This window comes from Procambarus clarkii, chromosome 67 (genome assembly GCF_040958095.1).
Source record: "Procambarus clarkii isolate CNS0578487 chromosome 67, FALCON_Pclarkii_2.0, whole genome shotgun sequence".
Classification (NCBI taxonomy): domain Eukaryota; kingdom Metazoa; phylum Arthropoda; class Malacostraca; order Decapoda; family Cambaridae; genus Procambarus; species Procambarus clarkii.
The window spans coordinates 22,163,599-22,190,119 of record NC_091216.1 but is presented as its reverse complement, the minus strand read 5'-3'; the positions used below and the strand labels follow the sequence as shown (position 1 = coordinate 22,190,119).

The following is a 26,521-nucleotide window of genomic DNA, read 5'->3' as shown; positions in this document are numbered from 1 at the left end:
GACTCCAGGCAGCTGTGGTTGTCCTCCGGCAGCTGGGACCCCAGGCAGCTGTAGTTGTCCTACAGCAGCTGCGACTCCAGGCAGCTGTGGTTGTCCTACGGCAGCTGCGACCCCAGGCAGCTGTGGTTGTCCTACAGAAGCTGGGACCCCAGGCAGCTGTGGTTGTCCTACAGAAGCTGGGACCCCAGGCAGCTGCGACCCCAGGCAGCTGTGGGATATTCCATCTCGAAGTCACAGTCAACAGCCAGAGGCGTCAACGCTGGCGGCGGAAAACTTGTTATGTATCTTGTCAATAACGAACACAATGAAGAGTGAGGAAGCAGTTTAAACATTTCTCAATAGGTTCCTCTTCGTTTCTTTTTTAATCTACGTTTTTTCTTTGTGTGTGTATGATGTTATCTCTTCTTCGGGGACGTCTTGGCCATGTTGGGGTTTGCGCATGTTTGGAGTCCGGGTGCGAGGCGGGGAATGCGCCTACACAACCATGACGCTACACATTATACTTGTAAATAGCGAAATAATAAAAGAACGAGTCAGCAGATGTACCTTGGAGAAGGTCTTATCATAAACACCGATAACACATTACAATATTACATACGTTGATCACACAATGTAATCTTCTGATGAAGATTATAAAACATTACAGTTTTCCAATACGTGAAAATATTATTATAAAAATATATAGTTAAAATGTATATTGGATGAATATGAGGCAAAACTACAAAATATAATATTTACATCCACACTTTTGTTGAAATAAACATTCATCTGGGTTCTTGGAGATGCGAACTGTCCTTATTAAGGCTACTCAAGAGCTCGGTCGACAAGAGCTTCGGCCTCTCCCATGTGGGGTTCAGGGTTCGAGTCTCCTAGAGCCCAGGTGAATGGAATACAAAAAAATTAACTTTTCAAATAACATAAAGTTCTGGATTAATGGTGAATCTGCAAATGCAGTATAAATAGTTGTACATGGGATTAATTGACATTTATACAAAACGTTGAGAATTGAAGGTTGTGAGCAAGTAACGCATTCGTTGCCACGAGTTCAAGTAACGTTTATTGAGACAATAAAAATACATCTCAAATGGATAGAGTAGCCTAGGCTATTTTTATCCTCCCGTTGCCAGAGTGTGGAGGATCCAGCCACAATAATGGCAAGCACTGTACCGGAGGTACCGGAGGTGCAGCTGCCCCTGGGACCAGGAGGGAGGTGCAGTTCTCGCTGGGTTTTCCCTCTATCTGGACGTCTTCCAGCCGGTCTAAACTGACAATAGTCGCCATCTTGCGCGTGACGTCATAGGTCTGCGTAATGCTGATGGCGGGAAAAATGATGCAGGATTCTTGAAGTATATGTGTGTAAGTAATTATCAAAAGAAGGCGCCAAGCCTGGAAGACTATTTAGCACTGTTTTTGTCGCGGGATATGCCAAAAAGTTATAAATATAACTCAGAATGCCGGTATTGATTTGATTTTGTTCATTTATTGTTGCCCCTCATATCGTGTGTGGGGGTAGTGAACCCCATACCCATCCTGTGGGTGGTAGTGAACCCCATACCCATCCTGTGGGTGGTAGTGGACCCCATACCCATCCTGTGGGTGGTAGTGACTCCTCATACCCATCCTGTGGGTGGTAGTGAACCCCATACCCATCCTGTGGGTGGTTGTGACTCCTCATACCCATCCTGTGGGTGGTAGTGAACCCCATACCCATCCTGTGGGTGGTAGTGACTCCTCATACCCATCCTGTGGGTGGTAGTGACTCATACCCATCCTGTGGGTGGTAGTGACTCATACCCATCCTGTGGGTGGTAGTAACTCCTCATACCCATCCTGTGGGTGGTAGTGACTCCTCATACCCATCCTGTGGGTGGTAGTGACTCCTCATACCCATCCTGTGGGTGGTAGTGACTCCTCATACCCATCCTGTGGGTGGTAGTGACTCCTCATACCCATCATGTGGGTGGTAGTGACTCCTCATACCCATCATGTGGGTGGTAGTGACTCCTCATACCCATCCTGTGGGTGGTAGTGACTCCTCATACCCATCCTGTGGGTGGCAGTGACTCCTCATACCCATCCTGTGGGTGGTAGTGACTCCTCATACCCATCCTGTGGGTGGTAGTGACTCCTCATACCCATCCTGTGGGTGGTAGTGACTCCTCATACCCATCCTGTGGGTGGTAGTGACTCCTCATACCCATCCTGTGGGTGGTAGTGACTCCTCATACCCATCCTGTGGGTGGTAGTGACTCCTCATACCCATCCTGTGGGTGGTAGTGACTCCTCATACCCATCCTGTGGGTGGTAGTGACTCCTCATACCCATCCTGTGGGTGGTAGTGACTCCTCATACCCATCCTGTGGGTGGTAGTGACTCCTCATACCCATCCTGTGGGTGGTAGTGACTCCTCATACCCATCCTGTGGGTGGTAGTGACTCCTCATACCCATCCTGTGGGTGGTAGTGACTCCTCATACCCATCCTGTGGGTGGTAGTGACTCCTCATACCCATCCTGTGGGTGGTAGTGACTCCTCATACCCATCCTGTGGGTGGTAGTGACTCCTCATACCCATCCTGTGGGTGGTAGTGACTCCTCATACCCATCCTGTGGGTGGTAGTGACTCCTCATACCCATCCTGTGGGTGGTAGTGACTCCTCATACCCATCCTGTGGGTGGTAGTGACTCCTCATACCCATCCTGTGGGTGGTAGTGACTCATACCCATCCTGTGGGTGGTAGTGACTCATACCCATCCTGTGGGTGGTAGTGACTCATACCCATCCTGTGGGTGGTAGTGACTCCTCATACCCATCCTGTGGGTGGTAGTGACTCCTCATACCCATCCTGTGGGTGGTAGTGACTCCTCATACCCATCCTGTGGGTGGTAGTGACTCATACCCATCCTGTGGGTGGTAGCAGGTCCGTACCCAATCTGCATACATTGAGCTACGAGAGGGAGACTTGTAGATGAGTGGCGCTGCCCAATAAACTCGCCCTTCGGGGCAAAATTTAAAAAAACCTGTTATCCTGCATACACTGAGAGCAATGTCGCTCTCAGTGTATGTAGGATAAGGAACCATATATCAGGAACTGGACAAGTCCTAGTACTGATCCTGTGGGACTCCGCTGGTGGTATCTCGCCACTTACTGTGGCTCCTTCTTTCTGTTGCTTATGTACTGGACCACATTTCCTCTCACTCCATGCTGAACTCTGTAAATATTATCTGAATATTTGAACACTTTAGGAAATACTGACGTGTATCCAAGAGTGACTGTGTGCATCAGTTGTCATACATATAATGTTCAATAAGTCGCCGAACTATACGTGTAACAGATTTCTAATTCTGTCCATGGAGGATAGAAGAAAATGTATATATATATATACATTTTGGTGATTTGTATGGAGTCCATGTGCCTTTTTTCACCAACTTCGAGGTCAACCCCGGAACACACAGTTCCTGCGACGGCGCTGGAACCAATTGTATTGGCGTTTGCCTTTCCATTGGAGACTTTTGGCACCGTGGAGAGGGGGGACCTGCTTCCTGGGTAACAGCTTCTCCTCCGTACCATCGTACCCTGGCTATGCGCCCTGGAGAGGCCGCTCCAGACCAGCAACCAGGGCGCAACACCATAGTCTCCCGAGACTGATGGATGCCTACTGTAATGAAAAATGTGACAGTGTCAGACCACGAAGGAAGAATTGAAGCACGAATTTCCTTAAGTACTTTCGTATTTAATAATACATCTTCAGAAGGGTCAACCTTTCAGAAAATGTATTATTAAATACGAAAGTACTTAAGGAAATTCCTGTTTCAATATTTATACACACATACATATTATATATATATATATATATATATATATATATATATATATATATATATATATATATATATATATATATATATATATATATATATGTGTGTGTGTGTGTGTGTGTGTGTGTGTGATCTGGCTTCAATGATTCCATGCTGGTGCCGAGAGACTAAGCAATATTCTTGTGTGTTCCTGGGTTACAGGGACCCGCCTGGGTTACAGGAACCCGCCTGGGTTACAGGAACCCACCTGGGTTACAGGGACCCGCCTGGGTTACAGGGACCCGCCTGGGTTACAGGGACCCGCCTGGGTTACAGGAACCCACCTGGGTTACAGGAACCCGCCTGGGTTACAGGAACCCACCTGGGTTACAGGAACCCACCTGGGTTACAGGAACCCACCTGGGTTACAGGAACCCACCTGGGTTACAGGAACCCACCTGGGTTACAGGAACCCACCTGGGTTACAGGAACCCACCTGGGTTACAGGAACCCGCCTGGGTTACAGGAACCCACCTGGGTTACAGGAACCCACCTGGGTTACAGGAACCCACCTGGGTTACAGGAACCCACCTGGGTTACAGGAACCCACCTGGGTTACAGGAACCCACCTGGGTTACAGGAACCCACCTGGGTTACAGGAAACCCACCTGGGTTACAGGAACCCACCTGGGTTACAGGAACCCACCTGGGTTACAGGAACCCAGCCTGGGTTACAGGAACCCGCCTGGGTTACAGGAACCCACCTGGGTTACAGGAACCCACCTGGGTTACAGGAACCCACCTGGGTTACAGGAACCCGCCTGGGTTACAGGAACCCGCCTGGGTTACAGGAACCCGCCTGGGTTACAGGAACCCGCCTGGGTTACAGGAACCCGCCTGGGTTACAGGAACCCGCCTGGGTTACAGGAACCCGCCTGGGTTACAGGGAACCCGCCTGGGTTACAGGGACCCGCCCTGGGTTACAGGGACCCACCTGGGTTACAGGAACCCACCTGGGTTACAGGAACCCACCTGGGTTACAGGGACCCGCCTGGGTTACAGGGACCCGCCTGGGTTTACAGGGACCCGCCTGGGTTACAGGAACCCACCTGGGTTACAGGAACCCACCTGGGTTACAGGACCCGCCTGGGTTACAGGGACCCGCCTGGGTTACAGGAAACCACCTGGGTTACAGGGACCCACCTGGGTTACAGGGACCCGCCTGGGTTACAGGAACCCACCTGGGTTACAGGGACCCACCTGGGTTACAGGGACCCACCTGGGTTACAGGGACCCGCCTGGGTTACAGGAACCCGCCTGGTTACAGGAACCCGCCTGGGTTACAGGAACCCGCCTGGGTTACAGGGACCCACCTGGGTTACAGGGAACCCGCCTGGGTTACAGGAACCCGCCTGGGTTACAGGAACCCACCTGGGTTACAGGAACCCGCCTGGGTTACAGGAACCCACCTGGGTTACAGGAACCCACCTGGGTTACAGGAACCCACCTGGGTTACAGGAACCCGCCTGGGTTACAGGAACCCACCTGGGTTACAGGAACCCGCCTGGGTTACAGGAACCCGCCTGGGTTACAGGAACCCACCTGGGTTACAGGGAACCCACCTGGGTTACAGGGAACCCAGCCTGGGTTACAGGAACCCACCTGGGTTACAGGAACCCGCCTGGGTTACAGGAACCCGCCTGGGTTACAGGAACCCACCTGGGTTACAGGAACCCACCTGGGTTACAGGAACCCACCTGGGTTACAGGAACCCACCTGGGTTACAGGAACCCACCTGGGTTACAGGAACCCACCTGGGTTACAGGAACCCACCTGGGTTACAGGAACCCACCTGGGTTACAGGAACCCACCTGGGTTACAGAAACCCACCTGGGTTACAGGAACCCACCTGGGTTACAGGAACCCACCTGGGTTACAGGAACCAACCTGGGTTACAGGAACCCACCTGGGTTACAGGAACCAACCTGGGTTACAGGAACCCACCTGGGTTACAGGAACCAACCTGGGTTACAGGAACCCACCTGGGTTACAGGAACCCGCCTGGGTTACAGGAACCAACCTGGGTTACAGGAACCCACCTGGGTTACAGGAACCCACCTGGGTTACAGGAACCCGCCTGGGTTACAGGAACCCACCTGGGTTACAGGAACCCGCCTGGGTTACAGGAACCAACCTGGGTTACAGGAACCCACCTGGGTTACAGGAACCCGCCTGGGTTACAGGAACCAACCTGGGTTACAGGAACCCACCTGGGTTACAGGAACCCACCTGGGTTACAGGAACCCGCCTGGGTTACAGGAACCCACCTGGGTTACAGGAACCCGCCTGGGTTACAGGAACCCACCTGGGTTACAGGAACCCGCCTGGGTTACAGGAACCCACCTGGGTTACAGGAACCCGCCTGGGTTACAGGAACCCACCTGGGTTACAGGAACCCACCTGGGTTACAGGAACCCGCCTGGGTTATAGGAACCCACCTGGGTTACAGGAACCCGCCTGGGTTACAGGAACCCACCTGGGTTACAGGAACCCGCCTGGGTTACAGGAACCCACCTGGGTTACAGGAACCCACCTGGGTTACAGGAACCCGCCTGGGTTACAGGAACCCACCTGGGTTACAGGAACCCACCTGGGTTACAGGAACCCGCCTGGGTTACAGGAACCCACCTGGGTTACAGGAACCCACCTGGGTTACAGGAACCCGCCTGGGTTACAGGAACCCGCCTGGGTTACAGGAACCCACATGGGTTACATCACAAGACGGTAGAACATAACGCAGGCCCTTGTCACCGACACTTGCCTGTGGCCTCCACCCCGTCAAGGACCGGATGTACAACCGCTTCAAGGCTTTTGTTTCCTGCAGCGTTATGTTTAGCGAACTACGAAGGCTTTAACTAAGCTATAGTGATGCAGCAATGGTGAGCGACCGGACCTTCACCACCCTTAACCAGGTCTTGTCATGTTGTAATTAAATAATTTGTAGAGCATCACCAGGGGAAGTTATATCAAACTGATAGACATAAAGGAACACGGAATATACAAGTCTTCAGGCCCGCCAGACACCAGGAGGGTCTCCAGGCCCGCCAGACACCAGGAGGGTCTCCAGGCCCGCCAGACACCAGGAGGGTCTCCAGGCTCGCCAGACACCAGGAGGGTCTCCAGGCTCGCCAGACACGAGGAGGGTCTCCAGGCCCGCCAGACACCAGGAGGGTCTCCAGGCCCACCAGACACCAGGAGGGTCTCCAGGCCCGCCAGACACCAGGAGGGTCTCCAGGCCCGCCAGACACCAGGAGGGTCTCCAGGCCCGCCCGCCAAACACTTGACCACAAAGGCCAGAAACTCACACTTCACTCATTTGTATTCTTGTTCATGTTACTTATCCTTCCCCCCCCCCCCTCCCACCACCAGGCACAACATGGTACCGGCTAGGAAGGGCTTTCCCTACATTACCATACCTCCCTGAGATTTAACAAGACTCTAAGAGCCAAAATATTATTTATCTACAATTGAGAGGCACATTCAAAATGTAACTAAAAAAGTTTCTAAAACTGTTAGCACTCTTTCCAAGATCAGATATTATGTACCTCGCCCGGCCTGCCCTGGTGACGCTCTATTACTCTCTCATCTATCCTTATCTCAACTATGGTATCTGTGCTTGGGGTTCTACTACACAAAATCATCTACGTCCTCTAATTACTCAACACAAGTCAATTATTAGAACAATAACAAACAGTAGCGCCCAGACAGCACTCGGCCTCCTTATTTAAATCTTTTTAATATGTTAGATATTAAGTCACTGCACATCCTCTTAAGTGTACTGTATATATATATTTAAAACCCTGAACTGTAATGTTAATCCTGACCTTAAACGCTTCCTAGAAGTTTCTAACAGAACCCATGGGCACCACACCAGAAACATCTAGTTTGATAGTCCAAGAGTGCGACTTAACCAAACTAGAAATGCTCTACAAATCAAGGGACCCAAAATGTAGAATAACCTTCCCAGTCAAGTCAAAGACTGTACCTCTCTCAACCAGTTTAAGAGGAACCTAAGTACTACCTAATAAACTCCATGTAACCTACCTTACCCCTAAATGTCAACCCATATCTTGCTATTTTCAAACAATATTGATTATTGACCAACTTGTATAACTGCTGATATCCGCCATGTATCAACTTGAAGAAAATTGTAGACTTCTGATTATTTAGTTAAAACTACTTCTGCTGTTATGTTGCAATGTCTGCTGTTCCATCCATCATGTAAATACTGTCATTATTTTTCCTCCGTTTCAGTTTAAATCATGCATTTGATCTTAGTTTTAAGTCTCAGTTTTTACGATTTTCCCCACATCTTGCCAGAGACGCTGAGCGTATTAGTGGCTTTAGGCATTATATGTACCAGCTCTATCTAGACATCCAACATTATGTTTGTAACTCCTTATGTATCTAAGTACGTTTACTTGAATAAACATAATAATAATAAAAATTATTATTATTACAAAGTCTTAGTCACTCTTTTGCCGGCGTCAGTACAATCTTTTACACCTTGACCATTATAGCACAGTTGGCTTCGTTCTCGACTCGTTATCAGGTATCTCGAGCAGACGAGGAGTCACAATAACGTGGTTGAAATATGTTGAACATACCACACACTAGAAAGTGAAGGGACGACGACGTTTCGGTCCGTCCTGGACCATTCTCAAGTCGATTGTGTGATCGACTTGAGACACACAATCGACTTGAGAATGATCCAGGACGGACCGAAACGTCGTCGTCCCTTCACTTTCTAGTGTGTGGTTTGTTCATCAGGTGTCTCGAGTTGTATTCCAGGGTGGGACAGAAATGGGTGGGCACGTTTACTTTATCCCAATGCCTCTGTTCACCCAGTACTCACCCAGTACTCACACAATACTCACACAATACTCACACAATACTCACACAATATTCTCGTAAAATGAGAGCTTTAATTCCCTTGATATTTCTTCGTAGCTTAACCCTCTCAGCTCTGACATCAGGGGTCTTGTTGCAAATCTTTTAACCTTTTGCTTTTAGCTTTACAAGGTGCGAATTCGAGCTGTTATCTTCTACTAGTACCGGCCGCAGGACGGGTATGGGGCGCATGATCAAGGCACTAAGCTGCTCTAGCGTACACTCTCTACATTGGCCTGAAAAATGTCCTTATTTAGAGTATTTACATATAGTTATAATGGTTGCCAGCTTACCTTATATAACATGCTGGTGGTGGTGCCAGGTTTGTGGGCGCTCTGGTGTCTATTGGAATTATATCCACTCCCTATATTTTGTGTATCTTTTTTCAGAGTCCTGTAGTTGCCTTCCCCTTATAGTGTAGATATCTTATGTCTCCTTTCTCCCTTTTTCCATCTTCATTACATTTGTTGAGATTCAATTCTAACAACCATTTCTTTACTCACTTCTGAAGCTAATGTCTTCTTGTAATCGTCCTGTGTCTAAACTCCTTACTGACTGGTCATCGTCAGCGAGCACGGACATACAAGAGTATATACTCTTGTATAGACTCTATATATGCAAGAGTATATACGGCCTCCCTGGTCTGGGTCATTCACATAACATAGCAAGAGTAGTGGTCCTGGGACCGAGGCTCGGGAGACCCAACATGGCACATCCCTCGTCATCACCTCACCTTATTTCCTTCAGGAGGAACTGTATCGCATTCTCTTTGAAAATCTAGGAAAATGCAGTCTACCCTCGAGAGGGTTTTTATTATTATTTTCTACCACAGACGTGGCCACACATTAACAATGCTAACCAGCATATATACATTGTCTTGTGTGTGAGAGGTGTAAGGGCGGAGGCGGGTAAGGCGAGGGACAAGAGGAAAAGATGGAATATTGCTGGACATGGGGGAGACGGGGCCGGTAGTGATGGGGGGCCGGGATACACCTGACATGTTGCAATATGCAACTGACGAGTTGCTACACAGTGAGTGACATAACCTGTGCAGTAATATTAACCCTGGAGACGGTGCAGGTGGCACACTGTTGCATCACCCACACCACTGGCCGCCACAACACACACACACACAATACCGTTTACAAACGATGGATATTTTCATTATTAGAAAGATATAATAATAGTATTGAGTGGGTGGGAGAGCGTTGGGTGAAGGCTGGCAACTGCGCCAGTGTGTGTGAAGGTCAGCGGGTATATAAGCGCGTCCACCGCTGGCTGGGAGTCACTCCACCTCCTTCACTCCCAACAGCAAAATGTGAGTAATCTTCTCCCTCAAGTTCTCCCGCACACCCTTACATGTCTCCAGGTTTTGGTCAACAGTCCACCGGTAACTCTGGCGACCTAAGGGAATAATACTCGCTACGAAATACACTTTTACATTTAATCTGGGCATGTGCTTGGTGCATTACTGCAGCAGCTGCGTGTGGGGTACTTACTTAGTCAAGTCACTCTTGCCTGTTGAGGTCATCGCCCCAGAGCTGGAGCACGAGACTCAATTATGCACCACACTCGGGAAGGGTTTAATTCATTGTTATGCCTCCCCCCCCCCTTCCCCATACCCATGGTGTTTACAATGTCCCCATACAGGGTAAAGCACAATGTTACGGCCCCCTAGCCATAAGCCCCATACGCATAAGGTTTTAAACTCATGGAACAACCTACGCGCCGAAGCCAAAAATGTCAAGACATTAGTGCAGTTCAAAATCCAGTTGGAAAAATTTATCAGAAAAATATGGTAGGAGGGGCGAGGAAGAATGACAAACCGCCGGAGTCCTGTCCCCGTCGTGGCCGCTAGATATAGTGGCCCTTGGGTAAATACTGCAAAGTACAATATTACGGCCTTACTTATACCATACCATACAAGTAAATACCATACTTATGGTATTTACAATATTATGCCCCCCCCCCATACCCATACCCATAGTGTAAATCCAGTATCATGCCCCCCATTCTCGCAGTGTCCACTTGGGGGTGGACGGTAAAGCAACGGTCTCCCTTCCTGCAGGTCGGCGTTCAATTCCCGACCCCTCAAAGTGGTTGGGCACCATTCCTTCCCCTCGTTCCATCCCATATACTTACCCTGACCCCTTACAAGTGCTATACAGTCGTGATGGTTTAACGGTTGCCCTTGACAGTTCCCTTCCCGCAGTGTCCACCACTAACCATTATTGTACCACACTTGTTATTGTGTTCTTATTTAATATATAAGTGTAAGTTTGCTGACTAATGTGTTGTGTTGTTCAGGAACAGTGTGGTGCGCGTGTCGGTGTTGATGGTGGTGGTGGTGGCGGCCGCCGTGGTGGCCCAGGGCCCCAGAGGCTCCTTCCTAGCCACACTCAACAGCCAGCAGATCGCCTACTTGTCCTCCGCCGCTGGTCTTGATGCCATCTCCCTCTGCTACCAGCAGAGGAACAACCCCCAGTGCAATGACCTTGTCTTGAGGACAGTGGGTAAGTCATTGTTGTTTATGTCTTCAAGTCTTCCAGCTCCCCTGTGCTTCAAACAGTTGCTAGTGATGTGATCAGTCCAGGATAAAGTCGGCACCTGGTTCAGTCGTTACCAGCCGGGGTCTGGCACACATGCCAGCGTAAACCCTCAGTTTACAATCTAGTAATTATGTCTAGAAAAAATTTTCAGATTTTTAATGTCTTGGTATATCCCTAGTATATGACAACTGTCGCTATACTCGTGGTCTTCCTTGATCTTATGAGGTAACGCTCTTCCCTCTTGGACACTGCTACTGGCGGTTCCTAAGAATCATTTCAGACCTGATGACATGCTCAAATTGGTACTAAGATACCGTACTTAGGCCTAAAATAAGCTAGGATGAAATCAAACATTTTTGGGGAGGATAGCATTTTTGCCCGTTCGACCAATAGTTGATGTACGCTCTATATTTTTTTAGAGGGTGGGTTGTGTTTCCCCCTCAATCCTGTCGGAGTTGGTATACTACACATTTGTAATGTGGTGGGCAGTTTGTAGTGGTGGTGGTCCAGACCTGTCCTGCCACACTACCTGGAACTTAGCCGCCTCTTCTCTCCGCGCCCTCCAAGGCCTCTCCGCGGCAGATTTGATTTCGTTATCAATTCCAGCTTAGGCTTTATGTTCGGTGTACTGGAGGCCTTTTACGATGTATGATGTGTATTTTCGCCATTTACAATTTGTACACTTATGGTATTCTTTAATTTTTAAGCACTTCATAACGAGCATAAAGCTAAGTTTGTGTTTCTCCCCTACAGCCGAGCTGCCAGAACTGGTGAGGAGTAACTGCAAAATCTGCAACAGTCCGCAGCGCCAGACCTACCAGAGCATCATCTCTGAGGTCAACGCCAACCATCCAGCCAAGTTCGATGCTCTGAGGAAGCTCTTCATTGGCTAGTTTGACAGCCATCACTAGCTGGCCAGGGGTGCCAGCACCCCCAGCCAGGGGTGCCAGCACCCCCGGCCAGGGGTGTCAACACCCCCGGCCCGTGCAGACCAACAACCTCACCAACTGCTTCAACTCCCAAGATTTTCCCCTTCATCTCCAATTGATCAATCACTACTTTTTCATCTAATTATTAATTGGTCATAATTTCGTGTTAGATAATCCTGTAAGCAGCACTACAACCTCCTCGTTCGTCGTCTACCACAACACTTAGAAATATATAGTGACATTCTACCCCTCTACCTTTAATTTATCAACCTAATTTTGTCCAGATCAATCTTTTGAAGTGAATCTATCTTTAAGAAATCATTATTTGAAATGTTAATTGCCAAACACTTTAGACCAACGTAAGTCTGGTGTAGTGAGAGAGCGCCAAGGTGGTAACACACAGCGCTGCCGACCACAGGAAGACGTGTGCCGTCACAGGACTGTCACCCAGGATGTCACGGACACAACTCTACACAAGATCGATTGATGAAAACTAAACCGTCCAAAAGGTGGCACGGGCATGAATAGCCCGTAAGTGGTGGCCCTTTTGAGCCATTACCAGTATTAATAGATACTAGAGATCTGTGGAGGTGCGACTGCACCCTGCGTGACGGGAGATGTCTCCCGTGCTCTTCACAAGGTTTTTATTTCAGTTTATTTACTACGGACCCCATAACCCATCCCGTGGGCAAGGATGGGTTACAGAGGCACGCGGAGGGCGGCTCAGGACCTGTGCCTCAAAATTCATTTAGGCAAGAAAATTAATCTTGATAATTTAGTTACAATTTAGTGATTATATCAACAATGGGTTAGAAAACTACCAGAAGTACAGTTTATAAGCCAAGTGGGGTTATAAATGTGGGGAGGTGTGGCACCACACGCTCTCTCACCGCCCTTATCCAGTACGCGACGGTGGCGAGGTTACAGTCGCCCGCATTCACTATACTTACTAAACTGGAATATTTGGCCAAAATTTCTGGTAGATCATTTTAAATGAAATATTTACTTCTGTTAGTTTGTAACTTGCTTAGCTAAATGAACTGTGGAGTTCAGTCCCTGAGCCCATTATGTGCCTCTAACCCTTTCCACTACCGCCCACAAGATGGGGTGCATAATAAATGAACTAAACTAACTGTTAAGAGAGCTGTCGTACCGTAAATTCATGTAACGCACTTCTCCAGTGACGGTGACGTGAGGGGGGGGGAGGGGGGTTAATGATAATCAAGCCTAGTCTCCGAAACTTTACAGGATGATCTATAAGGTGTTCAACTTTATTATTACAAATTTATACCAAAGCATTATAAAAAAACAAGCAAATAGTGGGCAGCCTTCTCGGCACACTGACCTTTACTGACCGAGAGCCACTTTTGGGAAACTTGATCCGAGGAAATAAGTGTGCTTGCTCTAAGTACGGCTTTCTGACTTTAAACAATATGAAGGCGTTTCCCCAAGGAAGGTTTTCATCATGTGTGTGCGTGCCGTATAGGCAAGGCCAGACAACACCCACGAGTTGAATAGTATGAGCAGCGTGATGGAATCCCTAGATTTGAAGGTTCTCAAATGTTATTTTTCTGGCAAACTTTTTATTTGCTTTGTTATGCTCATTAAACTTGAAGTAGTCTAACATTATCTCCAGAAACTTTACATGTTGCTTTCCTAATATTAAAATTTGAATTTTGTACCCTGTATGTGATATAAGGTCTGTCGTCGTTTAAGATTCGGTACTTTGAACAAAAAGTTCCAAGTAGCACGGGCTATGGTGAGCCCGTAGGACTTTTAAAGTCTTCATTTTTACCATACCCAAGTACTTTGAACTCGTCACTTAAACGTCATGTTATTTTATGCTGCCCAGTCTAAAACTAATAGCAGCTTAAAGTTTGTCTTTAACAGAAGTAATATTCTTGGCAATTTTTGGTTCATTTGCCAAAGACAAAGCTGTGACTAATTTTTGTCTATATCCGGTAAAGGAAAGTCAGTGATGAAAGAACTGTGCCCCGAGGTAGAGCGCTCTTAACCGTTTTCACCATTTTATTTTGGTCGACTCATTCTTTGCGTTCTATTTATAACATTTAATATTCATCGTCCTACTTTACAAATCATTTCTACCGACCTCATTTTGTGGGCGATAACGCTATGGTCACATTTATCACCCATTCGACCTGTGAAGTATCTTAAGAGCCTGAAGTTAATGTCCATTGTTACTCTAGCTTCCCAGCCCCTGAGTCCAGGTACACTGAGCTACTGCTATTACATCTCCGTCCACGCCTCCGTCCACCCCCCTCCCCGTACACTACCTTCATGCACCAATAGTAGCCTCCCTCGGCTACTATTCCCTCCCCCCCCTCTAACTACAAAGGAGCGACAACCTCCATCGGCATAGTCCATCCATCCCTACCCCACTAGGATAGGTCGCTCTATTCGGTTCTGCATACACCCATTAACATGGAGGCCGGAACAAACAAGACATGCAACAAACTTTTATTTAAAATTCTTAAAATCAAGAAGGTAAGAGTGGTGGAGTTCGTGGCAAGGTCTGGAGGAGCGAGGTGGGGGTGGCAGGTGGACGAGGAAGGGCGCCGCCACCACTGTAACCGTCAACACCACCCAGCACAACACTCGCAGGTTACTTGGAGAAGTGACGCGCCACTGTCAGGTCAGAGCTCCTCGCCGCGGTCCCTGGTGATCGTCTCGTTGGTAGAGTCGTATCCGTTGGTGGTAGAAGAGCCTGGCTTTACAAGTGGAGGTGCAGGTACGAGATAAGAGGCCCAGTGAGTTCTTATCATGTTGGCGGCCTTCTCTGCCAAGGCTGTAACCGGGGCGTTGGTGTTGCCTGTAGGGATGGTCGGGAACACAGAGGCGTCCACCACCCGCAGCTTCGACACTCCGTACACCCTGCCAGTAACACCGTCACTATTACCGTCCCGCCACACGTGAAGGAGGGAGCATTACGTCATACCACCAGATAATGACTACAGCCACAGTCACTCCATATCCTAACGTGGCGTTTATGGGGTGGGAAGGGGGTTGTTTGAACACATCACGTCAACTTCTCCCCCCACTCAAGGTAAAAATTATTAGTCTACATGTTCTTTTCATTTCCGGATGTACTAAGTGCCATAGTTCACTTTCGTACATTAGTATTTGTTATTGTAGAGCCCCCAAGAAAAAAAGGCACCAACCTAACTTAAAGCCTAATATTAGGGACTACATTAGGGCCAAGATTAACAGTGTTCAGCGTAATGTAATACATGTGCAATACTAGGCTAAGGAGAGGTCAGGCTGTGGTGTTTTTACGTGCCCTTTAGAATGTTATTAGTACAACACACAAGTTTCACAATGAGGTGTACAACTTTCCCTGGAGGAAGGTTCAACAGATGGGCGAGGTGATCGTGGGGGGGCCCAAAGGGGAGAGAAGAACTTTCTTGTACATATAAGAGCTCTGCTTTGAGGCAAGGACTGGCTACAGGCTGGACTACTGACCTTAGCACAGGGCCGAGACTGACCTTGAAGACTGGTGCTCACCTGAGCTGGGGGTCGACGACAGCTGTGGGGTCCCAAACTGGTCCCATCTTGGCAGTGCCACAGTAGTGGTAGATGGTGTAGGTCAGATACTTCAAGTTGCAGTGCCAGTAGTCACTCCCCACCAGGCCCTCGCACCCTGGCACTGGGTGCGTGAACTGCTTCGCGCCGAACCTGTCAACATCAGCTATTCAGGAAGGAAGGTTTTTTGTTCCCATACAGTAAAACACCCACCCATAAATATTCTGTACAAGGTACATTATAAAAGATATACAGCACTGTCTAGGTGCCAGTGTGAGCCTGGGCCTTTGATCCTCCCCACCCGCCTGATCCCTATTCGGAATTACAATGTTAGTCACTAAGTCGACATATTCACAATAGCAAGTTTAACACTACCATAATACAGTTCCCTTAAAAAAAATACGGCGAGCTTTTGAAGAATTCTATACTACATTTGTTTTTTGTTTTTTTTGTTTTTTTTTTTTAACAATTTTCCACCTTTAAGATGCTGGTCTCAGGGGTCAAGCGGCACTAGTTTGAACGGGTAAAATGAAAACTGTAGCCAAGACTGTCAGCAGACTAATCTGAACAAAGCAATGGGGGCGAAGATAAAACTTTTATATAAAAGGCTTTTCAAAACAGTAAGGGGTATACCATGTGGGACAGTTTTTCAAAATTTCTCAAAAAAAAAAAAAAAAAAAAAAAAAGACAATCCGTGGAGGCAAGGCAAGAAGAACACGAAGGCAACATTACAAATGTCAACAGTCTTGCAAACGAACCACCCTTGCAAGAAAACGGAACTGGTCCTTACCGAGGGGCAGTGGACAAAGAACAGCACAAGTAGGAATGGAGATGTTCCAGACACCGCGCGAAGTAGCGAAGACAGTAACGATCACGACAAACTGCCAGGACCCAGGTTACAACATACAAGCTCTGGGTGGGAGGGACAAGAGAGGCACCAGAGCAGAAGCACGACCGAATATGGTGCAGAACAAGACTAGGGGTCGAGGGAGAGGAGTATGTGAGGGCAGCCATAAGAGTTCAGACATCACAAGAAAGCAGTACAGATAAAGGAAAGCGTGTATCAACTCCCCAGCAAGTGTGGGACAAGGCAAGGGACCCCAAAAGCATTCAATTCTGAAGAGAGCAACATGGGACGACTCGTGGTCATTGTTAAGCCCCCCCCCCCCCCAAAAAAAAAGGCATTATTCCCATGCAAAAAATTACCATAGGCGACGATTACCATCGCAACGGGGACGATGAAAGACGTACCTTCCAAGCGTCACAGCACAAGTCTTGGTCGTAGTGAACTTTTAGGCATGATTGGTGGTCCAGGACAAGTTATCAATCCCGAATTTGAGGGGTCGCAACAGATATATCGTCATCATAGGACCGAAAAAAAAATGGATATGGGGAAAGTCAGACCATTTAGAGCAATCAGGATTTAGAAAAAATTAGTGCTCTGAACACTATCTTTGGGGAATAGCGTTGAAAAAGAAAAAGTATATGCTGGTACAACTTCCTCTAACTGAACGACGAGAACGGAATCGTAAAAATTGGAAGATTAAAAGGGTACCATAAAAGCTTTACACGTTTAACGTCACAGATTCGCTGTATTAACACATCACTCTGGCCTCACCAGGCTACCAAGTCTGGCTACTTACTTTTTGAAAGCGGTAGAATTGCCAACCCGAATGGCAAAGTGAATTCCCTCCTCCAGGACCCGTACGTCATCTGCGTGCGTCAGGTAGTTCAACACTATCTGCCAACACAACCATCAACACAATGTCAAAGTCTTGTTGGAAGACAATCTGGTGCCATACCAATGATGGCATCCTTTCCTTAAAGGTCCCCCCCCCCCCCCAAGAATTATATTATTTTAACTTAAGAGTACGACGCGGGGGACCTAGAAAATTACTTTGTTAAGAACTAAGCACCTAAGATACAAGTTTGTGAAAACTTTTAATCTTGCAATTTCAGCTTAAAGGGTTTAGAGTACACAATATATCAAACAATAGCACCCGTTTTTAGTCTTTATGCAGGATTGTCACATTAAATAAAAGTTGTGTTACTGATTTGGGGGAGAAAAAAGAAAAGCCACAGTAAGGCTAGCACCAGCCCGGACACTTTGTGCTCTACCCATAAGAACAGGAAAACTGTAGAAAGTATATTTACGGATCCAAGACTTTAGTCGCCAAAACCAATTCAAATGCATGTGTAACCTACGCCTGAAACAATCCCGTCATTATTTTATCGGGTAATGTCTTATAAATCGGCAACAGTTTCCAAGCTTTCCAATCGGCAACAGTTTCCATGCCCGAAACGCTTTGCGTAATAGTGGCTTTAGGCATTGTATGTGCTAGCCCTAACTATAAATCCATCACTCTTTGTAAAATCTCTTGTATGTATGTACCTACCTAAATAAACATTTGATTTGAAGCTAGTATTTATCCAGGTATCAGAGTCTAAACTTGTCTAGTTAGTATCCACAATGTTATACACTTCAACATTTATTAATATACTATATCCATCCCGAACCGACTGCACCACTTCATCTAAACTAGGCCTAACATTGTAACTGGTCGTAGAGGCATACCTTTGGGTGGTCGTAAGCACTGGCGGAGTTGAGAAGGATGTGGCCTCTGCTCTTTGGTCTGGAGAGAAGTGCCATGACTGTGAAGTGGTCCGTGTTGCTGAGGTGCGAGAAGTAGTTGGTCCAGTACGTCTCCTGCAGACCCATGGCCACCCTCAGGTGCGCCCCTTCGTCAGAACCGTGAGAACCCGCCAGGAACTGCAGCTCTATGTCTGGCCAGTCTATCTTCGGGTCGCTGTACTTTGTGTTTATGAAGGCGATGCCCTCCACGCCCCCCAAGGTGGTCAGGGGCCCCGTGCCCGCCAGGCTGTACCTCAGCACCGCCGGAAAGTTCTGTAGGCGGTCAGACAGCAAGGACACCGCCTCCTCCACGCTGAAGATCACGCCGCCTGCGATGTGGTCCTGGGGAAGCCAGGTAGTCTGGGCTGTAATGTCTATACAATGGTAATATCACCTATCAATTACTACCTTAATTTAGTGTTGCATATTTACCAGTGCTTGTAATTAACCTCAACTTACACTGGAAACTGATGCTCAGGCCCGGTGGCCACCATATCTAAGAGTAACGTCAATGTAACGGCGAGTCAACGTTGAATTAACGTTAGTCTTTGATATTGTGCCAGTGGGGAGCCATTACCAGTGAAGTAAGTGATCCGTGTCTGACCTGGAGATTCTGACCGACGGGGAGGTCAGCGATGACGTGAATGCCGTGTCTGGCCAGGTGCTGGGCCGGACCAATGCCGGACAGCATCAGCAGCTGTGGCGTGTTGATCGCTCCGGCAGACACCACCACCTCGCGCCTCGCCCTCACCTCGACGCCTTTCTTCTCCTGCTGGTCCACTATCACGCCGGAAGTAGAGTTATCATCTCTACTTATCAACAGCTTTACGACCAAGCTGTTGAGAGCCACGTGAAGGTTGGGACGGCGCCGGGCTGGTCGCAGGAAGGCTTTTGCGTTGGAGCAGCGGGCGCCTCGCCTGATGAAGCCGTGCGGCGTCATGAAGCCGGTCTGACGGTCGGTGTTTATGTCGCGCACCTCGTACCCGAGCTCTGAACCCGCCTCCAGGAACGCCTGTGCCAGCGGCGTCGTCCAGGGGGCTTTACCTACCGTCTGGAAGCCTCCGGTATTGTGGAATTCTGACGAAAACAACAGTCGGTAACGCGAGTTTACACGTAACCTGTCGTGTCCTACACTAAAGGACGGTTGCATTGTTTTGGCATTTTGTTTACAAGAGAGACCTGGTATATACGATATGTCACAAGTAACCGCGAGCAACAAAAACAATATGGCAACAATCATTGAAAAATTTACCACTACCCAAAGATATTTATGTTACCAAATGTAAAATGAAAGCCACTCCATAGTATATACAAGTGTTCAGATATCACAATATTCAAGAATTTCCAAATACTTATGTTTTCCATATTAGACAAGTGTGGTTTTCAGACAAATTGTCAAAATTAATACAAACTTAAATATTTAGCTAGAACAGTGATGCAGTTGAACCTACCATGACCAGTGACTTCCCGTCCACAGTATTCGTACTGCCTTCACAACACAAACTATTCTTTGTTTATTCTACCGAGGAACCAACTAGTCAAGTCCTTATTTTGCTGGTAAAGTCTCAAACCGTATTAACCGTTTTACTAGTTGAACCCACTAGTGTTTAATTTTACTACTTATAATTTTAAAACATTATACCATAATATTTTTTAAAACCAGCTTTCAGCTATATACAACACTGATCGTGCCAATGACGTCATCAAGTTAAACAATGGCCTTGACGCTCCCGACAGGAAAAATCACTTTAATATTAATTTGTATATTAAACATTAGGTAAAGTAAACAATGCAGCTCCCCCCCCCCCAACTGCCATGACAGGAGAGCCAGCATCTCGCCGAGAACAGTAATGGCAGATAACTTTCAATATATTTTTTTATTAAACTCCCGCTATCGGTAAAGCCCCAAAGCTTTATAATTTTGAGTGTTAGCTTAGGCTAAAGAAGGCAAGAATCTTCTAAAGAATCTTCTTTAAAGATTAAAGAATTAATCTGTTTAAAATTGGCCAAAGATCTCCCCCCAATGTTTTAGCAAGTGGGAAAGTAGCACATTATTACCTGATGATCATAAAAAGGTACAATATGAAACTGCTTCAATATGCAATTTGAGGGAAATTAGGTACTCACTGGGATCAGCATAACTGTCAATGTTATCTTCAGAGAGTTTGAAGAACGGGAGGAGATCCTTGTAGCCCCAGCCAGTGTTGCCTTGTTGTTCCCAGTTGTCGTAGTCTCTCTTGTTGCCCCTGACGTAGAGCATGTAGTTGATGCTGCTACACCCGCCGATCACCCGACCCCGCGGCAAGTTACACCTGAACCACACAAGCTTTATCTCACTTCCAACACTTCCAAAATTCAACTTAAAAAAAAAATGAATTTTATTCAAAAGTGTACAAAGTACAAGAGTAACAAATGTGGAGGACAGGAATTACACAAACTAAAGCAAGATAAGACAATTTGTACATGAAACATTAAAGCAGAGAAAATTCCCCCCCCCCCCTTCACAAATATTTTCTCGAAATTTGGAACTTGCTTTCAGTAGTCTGGCCCATTCAGAGGGTGCATAGTTCAGCTACTGAACTATTGCCTGTTTCCGCATTGCCACTTTGAAAGATTTCTTGCTTCTAAGAATGTCGCGTTGCACCTCTTTAGTAGCTGGGTTTGCCATGTCTAAATGCTTAAACAGCATTGATTTTTGGGCATCGTTTGAGAGTACAGAGTGCCGAGATCTTCAACCCCTCTTGATAAGGCGGCAATTACGAGAACGCAGACATTACTGTTAGCAGGAACAGTGCTTGTCTCAATTCCAATGCAAGGGCAGCTTTGGAACAACCCCATTAAAGAACTAGCCAAGATCTTTTCCACCTTCGGAAAAAGGAAAGTGGGGGAGCCCTAACCCCCCCCCCCAATCTAGCTAGCTTGAAAACTATTCAAAAGGTCACCTGTACTGCATTTGTAAGTTGCAAGCCAGAAGATAATTACCCCATGTATACTAATCCTGCTATTCGCATCAAGACTTTCATACAGACAGTATTTATATACCTACCTGTGATCGTACATAGCCCAACAGGCTGTCTCTGATGGCGCTGCGCGGTACTGCCAGTCCATGTCTGATAGCTGAAGGTTAGCAGCCAGTCCAGGCACCTCTGAGAGCGGAGTCTCCTGACCCCCCGCCTCCACCACCAGGACAGTAACCTCCGGGTCCTCGCTCAGCCGGGCACCCATTACGCTCCCCGCAGTCCCGCCACCCACGACGATGAAGTCGTACTCCTGCAGGTCACGCGGGATGCCACCAAGTCAACCATTGAAAAAGAAGCCAAAAACCAAACTCCACGTCCATGGGTCCAGGTTAATGGAGACAAGTTTCTTCCATACAATCTAGAGTGCATCGTGCCAGTTTAGGTATAGCCGTATACAAATTTATGAAAAATCAGATTTTCGCGTAGGAAAAAAAATTAAGAGCTAATATTTCTTAAAAGGGGTTGCAGACAGGAACACAGGGCCGACCCCACCTGACCCAAGACGCTATCCCCTTAACGACGTCGCTGGTTACTAAGCCAGGTAGAGTATTGTCGTGCGATGTAGACGGCACCGTCACAGGCAACATCAGGGTAACTTGCCACATGCATAACATAACAGCTTTTTTCTCTACCTCCGAGAAAAATTGTTACCGCGACCACCAACCTAACTACTCTGCATCCTACGTTCACTCCTGGCTACTTCCTACCACATAAAACAAGTGACAAGGCTAGCTAATTTATTCAAATTAATATTTCAGAGACCCCCAGTGCGTGAGCTATGAGAAATTTTCTAAAAGTTCAGGGACGATTATAAATGTTTCCCCATACAGAACGCTAAAGAAAATGCAGGAAAATTTTTCTTAAGAAAATGTCTAAAACGAGGGATAACTACAGAATACTTAAGGTGCTACAGATAAAAAAATAAGTTATTACACAATTCTAACATTCTTTTACAAAGCTTTTATTTACCTTTAACGGTCTTTACAAATTTTAATATATAGAACCATTATACGAAGTTCATAATGTTCCAGAAAAAGCAGAAGCCTCCTCTTCAACGCGTGTTCAGTGGGCAAGCAGGGTTAAAAAACTAAACTACTCTAGTGAAGATGAAGTAAATAGAGCTAGAGGAAATCCGAATTTATACTCACGCTTAGGAGGTCTACCCTGTTTATGGGCGGCCCTTCGTCGTACGGGAGGTACGAGGGTAGCTTGTCCAGCACCCACGCCAACATCGGGATCATCCACATTATCCTGTTAGCTTTTGGACCCATCTTCTGGCGCTACTGCCTGTTCTTTATGGGGCTGTCTTTGACGTCCTTCAACGCCCTCGTCGCCTGGAACATTGCAACGTCAATTACAACTACACAGACATGATTGCACTAAGTACACGCGCACATCTATATGGTACGAGCACAAGGTGGCGATAATGAAGTAATGACTAGCTAGTAGACATGGACAGATGGACGCCAACATTTATCCCTTATTAGTGTTTTAATACTTATTTTATTTAAGGGGAGGGGGTCCCGGTAACAGTCTGGTTCGTTCTCTACTCACAATCTAGAATTTCCGGGTTCGAATCCCTGGCGGGGGACAAAAGGTTGGGTGCGTTCCCCATCATCTAATGCCCCCACCCCCCCTGTTCACCTTTAAGTAAATATGTATCCAGGAGTCTGCTTGTTGTGGGGCTGCATCCTGGAGGGTCAGAAATTAGATCCTTGAGGTAGACCTCTATACAAGCCTAACATGTGCCATAGGTATAAACTGGCTGCCTGTCCCCCAGACATCATCACTGGCGAGCTCTGCGACACGTTAGTGCTCAACAGTAATTAAACTAACATTATAACCTTAACATGAAAAGGTCTGGAAGACAAGTAGGTCTTTCCTTAAGGAAGAGTCCATGAACACAGTCCAAGTGTTAAGTTAAGGATCTTCCCAAGGAGGAAGACTAGTCTACCGTCAAGTAGAGAATAATGCCCCTGGGACTGCACAAATACCGACCACGATAGAGGATAGTGATCCAGACCACTACCAAATTTATGTACCTCAAGGGGGCAACAGTTTAATGCTCAACAAGGATCAATGTAGAACAGAAAACTGGAACTTTGTCACCCCACACTGCTATAAACCCGTGCAACCGCCTACCCACCGAAGCCGTAATCGCCAAGACAATACAGTATTCCAATTAAAACAATTTTGAAACAAAAATAATGGTTTTAAGGGGGGGGGAAAGAGTGGGGGAGGGAGGGGAACCTTTGACGAACCCGACGAGGCCACGAGAGGATTGGTAACGGGTAAATCCAGGTGTAGAAAACTACCAATAATTTGAAAAATGTTAAAGGGAAATAGACCACGGCGACTGCAACAGGGAAAAACAAAGAACAAGAGAGACCTTTGAGTAAACAATCCCACTAACACCAGAAGCTCACGTGAACACGATAACAGCGTATGGTAATTTCGCAGTCAGTCACTTAAGGATTTAAACAAGAAGGCTTTCAAGGCCATACATACCACATATGCGATACCATTCCTCGAATATGCAGCGTCAGCATAAAACCCACACCCCGTAAAGAATAAATAAAAACAGTGGTTAAGTTCAGAGGCTTGCACCTTTATTACAACCAGAATAGGCGCGTCTTAGCTACGAGGGAAGTTAAGACGAGACTTCCTCTCGTCCTTCGAGGAGAGAGGAAACTAAGGGGATATGATAAGTACATACAAGGTGCCGAGGGGTATTATTGAAGTGAACAAAAGAAGCCTATTTAAATTAAATTGGGCAATATAAGTAGACATCAGTGCGAGCTCAACCACTAAATATTCAAAGACGAAAGGTAGTATTAGTTGTCTTTATGAGTGGTAGACAAGTGGAATGAACCAAACGAATCGTTAAAGTTGTGGATGGAATTGGCTGCACGAAAAAGTGAGAAACGCGTTAATGTTGAAGTAGTTAGGCAAGTCGGGCAAAATCTGTTAGGAGGCAGGTCATAAAGAGCAAGATCTCACTTCTCCATTGTCACCGATAGTTAAGGACACATCCACTTACAGGACGACCGGAAGTGATGGCCATCTTGACCTACGGGTGACCTGCTACCAACTCACCTATACTACAGTACGGAGACGAGTCAAGTGTGTTTACAGTGCTACTGAGACGTGTGACGCCGCCGCCAGTATGAAGAGCACTGTGGTCCAGTCCGCACCTCACCCTCCCTCCTCGACCTCCTCCTCCTCAAGGCTTCGATCATCACACTTGTTTATATCTCCCATTTGTTCATTGCTGTTAGAGATATATTTTGTGTGTGTGGCTCAGGGAGTGACACTGAGGTTACGGGTATAATGTACCCAGGGCCCGGGGCTGAGGCACAAGACAGGTGCCAAGTGGTAATGAGAGATTCGCAGCAAGAAGCTCCTCACGAACCGTTTACGTTCCTTGTCTGCGAGCAACCCATCCTCAAGCATTGCTTCCTCATAAACAATGGTCAAAAGTAATTCCATGCACCCACTAAACCCCTCCTCTTTATGAATGAAAAACTGTTTACACACGACTCACAAGTGATGACGTTCGAACACGTCTCGAACGGTATTTCGCTGACGACATTTGTTCGAACCACAACGCTGTAAGTGCTTCACCCACGTACTCAGCCCGTCCTCCAAACAAAGATCCAAAAGTGATTCCATGCACCCGCCAAACCCCCTGTTTATGAATGAAAAACGATTTACACACGACTCACAACTCATTTCGTTCGAACACTTCCGGAACAAATGCTTCACTGACGAATTTTGTTCGAACCACAACGCTATAAATGCTTCACCCACGTACTACAAATACAAATAATCGCCAACAGAACCCAACCACCTAACCTAACCTAACCTATGCCTATATATGCACAATATGCTAATATATCATAATATTAATTTATATTTGAGAAAATTCCTGTTTTGAATGAACAGCATGTAAAAATTTATGAATGCGTCTGTGGGGTCGACCGCTGGTTGTAATGGACTTGAGTCGAGGACGGGTTGCACGTACTACAAATACCAACCCGTCCTTGACTCAAGTCTATTACATCCAGCAGCCCGTCCTCCAAACAAAGATCCAAAAGTGATTCCATCCACCCACCAAACCCCCTGTTTATGAATGAAAAGCGGTTTACACACGACTCACAACTGCTGATGTTCGAACATATCCGGAACAAGTGCTTCACTGACGAATTTTGTTCGAATCAACGCTATAAATGCTTCACCCACGTACTACAAATACAAATAATCGCCAACAGAACCTAAACACCTAACCTAACCTATGCCTATATATGCACAATATGCTAATATATTATAAAATTAATTTATACTTGAGAAAATTCCCGTTTTGAATGAACAGCATGTTAAAATATATGAATGCGTCTGTGGGGTTGACCGCTGAATGTAATGGACTTGAGTCGAGGACGGGTTGTTTCATTCATAAACAGCTGGGGGTTTGGCAGGTGGATGGAATCACTTTTGGGTCTTTGTTTGGAAGACGGGCTTGGGGCTGTGACACACGACTCAAAATAATGATGTCCGGACACTTCCGGAACAAGTGCTTCGCTGGCGACTTTTGTTCGAACCACAACGCTGTACACACCTAGCGTTGTGTAGTAGACACGCCCCCGTCGACGTGTATGTAGACGGAGGTACTTACCTAATTGTACTCACCTAGTTGGGCTTGCAGGGGTTGAGCTCTGGCTGCTTGGTCCCGCCTCTCAACCGTCAATCAACAGGTGTACAGATTCCTGAGCCTACTGGGCTCTATCATATCTGCACTCGAAACTGTGTATGGAGTCAGCCTCCACCACATCACTGTCTAATGCATTCCACCTGTTAACTACTCTGACACTGAATTTTTTTTCTAATGTCTCTGTGGCTCATTTGGGTACTCAGTCTCCACCTGTGTCCCCTTGTTCGCGTACCACCCGTGTTAAATAGTCCATCCTTGTCTGCCCTATTAATTCATCTGAGAATTTTGTATATGGTGATCATGTCTCCCCGAGCTCTTTTGTCTTCCAGCGACGTGAGGTGCAGTTTACGCGGCCTTTCCTCATAACTCATGCCTCTTAGTTCTGGGACTAGCCTA

At 46.9% G+C, this 26,521-nt stretch overlaps 2 protein-coding genes across 2 annotated transcripts; one reads left to right on the top strand and one right to left on the bottom strand.

Moving 5' to 3' along the window:
• Nucleotides 1-9,912: 9,912 nt before the first annotated feature.
• Nucleotides 9,913-12,471, top strand: LOC123767715 (uncharacterized). Its single transcript, XM_045757654.2, has 3 exons — nt 9,913-10,065; nt 11,055-11,260; nt 12,050-12,471. Coding segments are annotated over exons 1-3 (348 nt in total). The 5' UTR covers nt 9,913-10,063; the 3' UTR covers nt 12,190-12,471.
• A 2,220-nt stretch (nt 12,472-14,691) lies between these two features.
• On the bottom strand, nt 14,692-24,794 carry LOC123767714 (glucose dehydrogenase [FAD, quinone]). The gene is made up of 9 exons (XM_045757653.2): nt 24,514-24,794; nt 22,566-22,751; nt 21,444-21,667; nt 20,525-20,709; nt 19,002-19,474; nt 18,341-18,739; nt 17,409-17,506; nt 15,748-15,918; nt 14,692-15,117 (listed from the first exon to the last, which is right to left on the bottom strand). Exons 2-9 carry the CDS (start codon nt 22,686-22,688, stop codon nt 14,880-14,882), a joined length of 1,911 nt encoding a protein of 636 aa, XP_045613609.1. The 5' UTR covers nt 22,689-22,751; nt 24,514-24,794; the 3' UTR covers nt 14,692-14,879.
• Between the last annotated feature and the right edge of the window lie 1,727 nt (nt 24,795-26,521).